This window comes from Anneissia japonica, unplaced genomic scaffold (assembly GCF_011630105.1).
Source record: "Anneissia japonica isolate Jap-2015-1 unplaced genomic scaffold, ASM1163010v1 scaffold287819_len434453_cov191, whole genome shotgun sequence".
In the NCBI taxonomy this organism is placed as follows: Eukaryota; Metazoa; Echinodermata; class Crinoidea; order Comatulida; family Comatulidae; genus Anneissia; species Anneissia japonica.
This window is the reverse complement of record NW_022713610.1, coordinates 364,471-368,960: the sequence shown is the minus strand read 5'-3', so window position 1 is coordinate 368,960 and position 4,490 is coordinate 364,471. Positions and strand designations below refer to the sequence as shown.

At 35.9% G+C, this 4,490-nt stretch overlaps 1 protein-coding gene across 11 annotated transcripts in view; it reads right to left on the bottom strand.

Annotated features, from left to right (window-relative positions):
- Window positions 1-4,490, bottom strand: part of LOC117108517 — a 33,236-nt gene that overhangs the window by 6,171 nt on the left and 22,575 nt on the right. For all 11 annotated transcript variants that reach the window (XR_004445378.1, XM_033250545.1, XM_033250544.1 and 8 more), the window contains 5 exons: window positions 4,178-4,215; window positions 3,367-3,510; window positions 2,662-2,983; window positions 2,012-2,184; window positions 1,183-1,338 (listed from right to left, as the gene is read on the bottom strand). Coding sequence is in view for 10 of the 11 variants with exons in the window: in XM_033250545.1 (XP_033106436.1) it covers window positions 1,183-1,338; window positions 2,012-2,184; window positions 2,662-2,983; window positions 3,367-3,510; window positions 4,178-4,215 (833 nt within the window). In the remaining variant the exon portion in view is untranslated. The remainder of the gene's footprint in view (window positions 1-1,182; window positions 1,339-2,011; window positions 2,185-2,661; window positions 2,984-3,366; window positions 3,511-4,177; window positions 4,216-4,490) is intronic.

Below are 4,490 nucleotides of genomic sequence, written 5' to 3'. Positions count from 1 at the left end.
ATAGAAGGGTAATTTTTATCCATCGGGGGAAAAGGAGCTAGCTAAATTTTTCAATTTTTTTAATGGAGATTATAAGGAAAATTATATTCAAATTTTAAGTCTAAGAGTGTAATTTCCAGCCATCTAGAGGTGCCATAATCACAAATTTTCTTGCCTCAGCCCCAACCATGGTGGGGCTGATGTGGTATAAATTCTCCATCTGCTGAAGTACCCAGTGGCGGATTCAAGGGGACCCAGACGGCCCGCCCCCGCCCTCCTAAATTGTTCAATAAAAAAAATGGAGACAATGATAATTATATTCAAATTTTATGTCTGGAAGAGCAATTTCCGGCCATCTAGAGGTGCCATAATCACAAATGTTCTTACCTCAGCCCCAACCATGGTGGGGCTGAGGTAGTACACATTTTCTATCTGTCAGAGTACCCTCCCTGAGCCCTTCTATTTCGAATTCCTGGATCCGCCACTGGAAATTACAACAAATATGAAAATCATATTACAGTAGCTTGATGCCTATAAAATAACTTATAAAATTCACCAAACTTCGTAAAATATCCGTAGCTTCCAGGAGGCTTCGCCCCCTGGACCCCCACCGGGGGGCCTTGGCGGCCCCCAGCCTGGATGCTCTTTTCGCTCGCACACTCGACCGTATTAAGTGCCCCCCCCCACTTTCAAAAACGTTCCGCCGCCGTTGACTTAGAAATATATATTATTACTGTATACTCGCTGTTTATCAAAGAATGGATTTTCCATTATGACAGCAAGTTTTGAGAAAATTGCTTTCATTGAAACCAGGAGTGGCGTCAGGAGCCCCCCCCCCACCCCGGTCGGGGAGAATAAAAAGTGTATATGTATTTTCTACATACCAATAGACTCCAAAATCGGGTAAATAGGCCTTTAAAACACCTAAATTGTCATATTTTTTGGGGGAACTAGAACACTTTCAAAAGATTTTTGGCGCGACGCCCAACCACCCACGATCTTTTTGTCGGGGACGTCATCCCCCTCCCCCGTCGGGGATCTCGGACCCCCTGAAAGTCCTGGCGCCACCACTGATTAAAATACTTACCTTAACCTACGAAAGATGTTATTATTGATACATATATTTAGGCAACAAACTATCACTAACTCATAAAACTTAAAAAGCTATAATAAAAAAGTAATAGATATAATTACTACGCTTACAATTAAGACAGCAAAGTTTGTTAAGTGGGTGCACTCGCATATTATCTGTCGGTTTTCAAGTAATCCAGTAAAGTTGCAGCCTTCGAAGGACCAATCTCCAAATTCATTCATTGTTTCATTCCAGTAAGCACACTTGTATGTACTCGAAGATGGATACTGTAGAATTTACGTTAATATGATATATATTGACATAATGCGTATATATATAGGTACCGGTATTTAGTCATACGTAAACAAAAATTATGTTGTCGTCCAGGGATCGATTACGTGTAATGGTGTGTGCTGTTTCACTTTGTAATTAAAATGCCACACTTTATATTAAACCCTAGAATTGCCGTATATCTTGTCGATGCGGAAATGATTACTGGGACAGGAATTACAAGTGCCACGTACGATCAATACTGCAAACCATGATGTAATGTATATCCCGTATATTCCTGTACGTTTTACTGTGGCAATCATAATTATGATATACATACCATAAAAACATATTTATTATTATACATTATAAAGATGAATATTCAGACATGGTGATATAAGTCTAGCAACATTTTTTATCGTTTCACTGATTTTCAGATAATTTTAATAGAGGATTTTTTGACAACATAGAAAAGCAATACTGTACAATACGATGTTAAAATAGAAAGTAATTAACATTTATTCGGAGAAAATTTCAGGTACCGGTAGTAAAGTTTATATTGTAAGAAGAGAAAAATTATGTGTTTACAAATAATTTAAACTGAGTGCAGTGCTCAGACACTTGGTTTTTTGAACAATAACTGTTAATATAACACAATCAGGTTTGAAGAATACTTATTATACAATTCACCTCTGGCGCAGTAAACGTCAATTCAACTGGATCTTCGAATACTGGTGGTAGAACCTCATCGGTGTACACCGTTGCAGATAAAACGGTTCCTGTAGTATTTGTTTCGCTCTCACGATTCGAAGAGAAAAGCTTGTCATTGGTATACACAACAAAGCTTATATTTACACCTTTACCTATGGAAATGAAATTTACAAAATTAAAGTATTTGATCGTATGCTATTAAAAAAAATTTGCTATTATACTATTAATAATAATCAAACCAGCAAAAGTGTTACGGTATCTACAATGTTTCAGTTCTACACTCTACAGTAGATTTAAGGGGTGTATCCAACTTAACTGACCAATCAGTACTGGGCCAGGAAGACGCCCTTTCCCACAAACTACACATACTTTTTCAAACTACGTATAAAATTAATGTTTTGTTTATATTTCGGCTTATTAAGAGAAATCAAACAAAATTTTATTCATAAGGATTTGTAAATGTGTGCAAAACAATTCCTTCCAATCCCTTATTGCGTTCAGAGCCTGAATCGAACATTATAGTATGATGTCTTATGATAACACTGAAAACCCTGAAAAGACAAGAAAATGAAGAATTTGATTTTAGATTTTATTAACTTCCTAAAGAAAAAATACTTTCAACAACGCACCTTCAGATGCCTTTAAGATGCTTTTAGGTAAAGTGACTGAAAATGCCACGGTTTCACTGCATTCATTACCAACACATACGCGGGTATTTGTAGCATTTCCAGATACGATGAATTTTACATTACTCTGAATTGTGTTTGAGTCAAGACTCAGAGTTTGTATTGCGATATTTTCTTCGACTTGCGTGTAATTTTCACCAGAATTTGCAATAACATCCACCTGATCTTCAAACGAATCGAGTATACTAGCGGTTGTTTTGGGCGGTACGTTTAGATCTGTGGTTCCAACAACCACATCGACAATACTAACAACAGCTTCTGTAACCTGTTAAAGAGTGTGTCAATTGTTAAATGTGATTATGTTTATACTTCCATATATCGACTTTCTTCACATTTGATTATTCTTCACTATCTTATCGAAAGATTTCTTTTGCTGTTTTATTTGGGATATAAAGCCATATTTTAGTTTTAGCTAATTCTTATTGTATTAGCGTTATTACTGCTATGTTGACAATATTTCTAGATGTACGCGTATTACACCTATATAATAAAATCATGTACATTGCTTTTATGATACTCGGTACATTTATTAGAGATTGCGATATGTTTACAAAAATAAATAAATAAATAAAAAATAAGTCCATTACTACCAGTACATTATTAAGTATTTTTTTAAAGAAAGTTTTTAATGATAAATAAACATCGTACGTTTTTATCAGGTGAACCCAAATTCGTGATTGCCTCTAAAGCCACAGATGTGACTACAACATCCACCGGCTCCAACATGTCAACCTCCTCTAAGTATTCGTCCAACTCTTGACTCACATCTTCCACACTTTCGTCGGTTACCATCTTGTAAAGCGAGAACAAAATTCAATCTTTAATACTGCATTAATGATTATGTTTCTTTTTGTGTAAATTCTTAAGGCCAACTCAGACAGCGTCGGCCGACGCAGCCCGACGCGATTTGTTGTCGCGTCGGGTCTGTGTGAGTTGAACGCAGACGCGATGGTGTGCGTAGGGGGCAGTCGCGTAGTAGAATATTAAACGTGTTTAATATTTCTCACGACGGCTTAAGACTGTCCCCGACGATAAATCGGGTCGGGCTGCGTCGTACGACGCTGTCTGAGTTGGCCTTTAGATGTTTTTAAACATCATGAACTTCTCAGTCACCTAATAAAGGATGTGCACACAAGATATCTTTTATATATCATCAAGGAAGGGTGCGGCGTGAATATTGAGAGAGAAGAAGGATCGAAAAACACAAGAAAGTGAAGATCTATGGCAGCAAAACTGCTTGGAGTGTAGGACACCAACTGTATTAGATTATAGATCACTGATTAAAATAAATATATTTGCTATATCCCTAAGTATATCGCATGAATTCGATTTTCTTTAATAATAATACAAAATATATAAAACTGAATAGTAATAAGGTGTATACAACAAGGTTGAATAATTTGAAACGAAATGCAGGTTACATTCTACAGTGTAATAACAGAAATAAATTAAACTGTACCTCTGTTATTTTTACAATTTCAGTGGATGTTTCAGATGCTAGAAACAAAATAATGAAATATTTATTTTTAAACATATGGCTAAGATACAATGGACTAAGCGTTTAATGATAATGAAATTTGAGTTCAAATGAAATTTATTCAAAGTAACTCCAAACAAGGAGAAGCACACTAGCAAAACAAGGAAATTTAATTAAAACATGGCTTAGATTACAAAATGACAATATTTTTTACATTACGCTCACTAAACTTACGAACAAAACTGGAACGGGCAACCTTTTTTTGGTCAGAATAATGCAAATTTAAACGTAACAG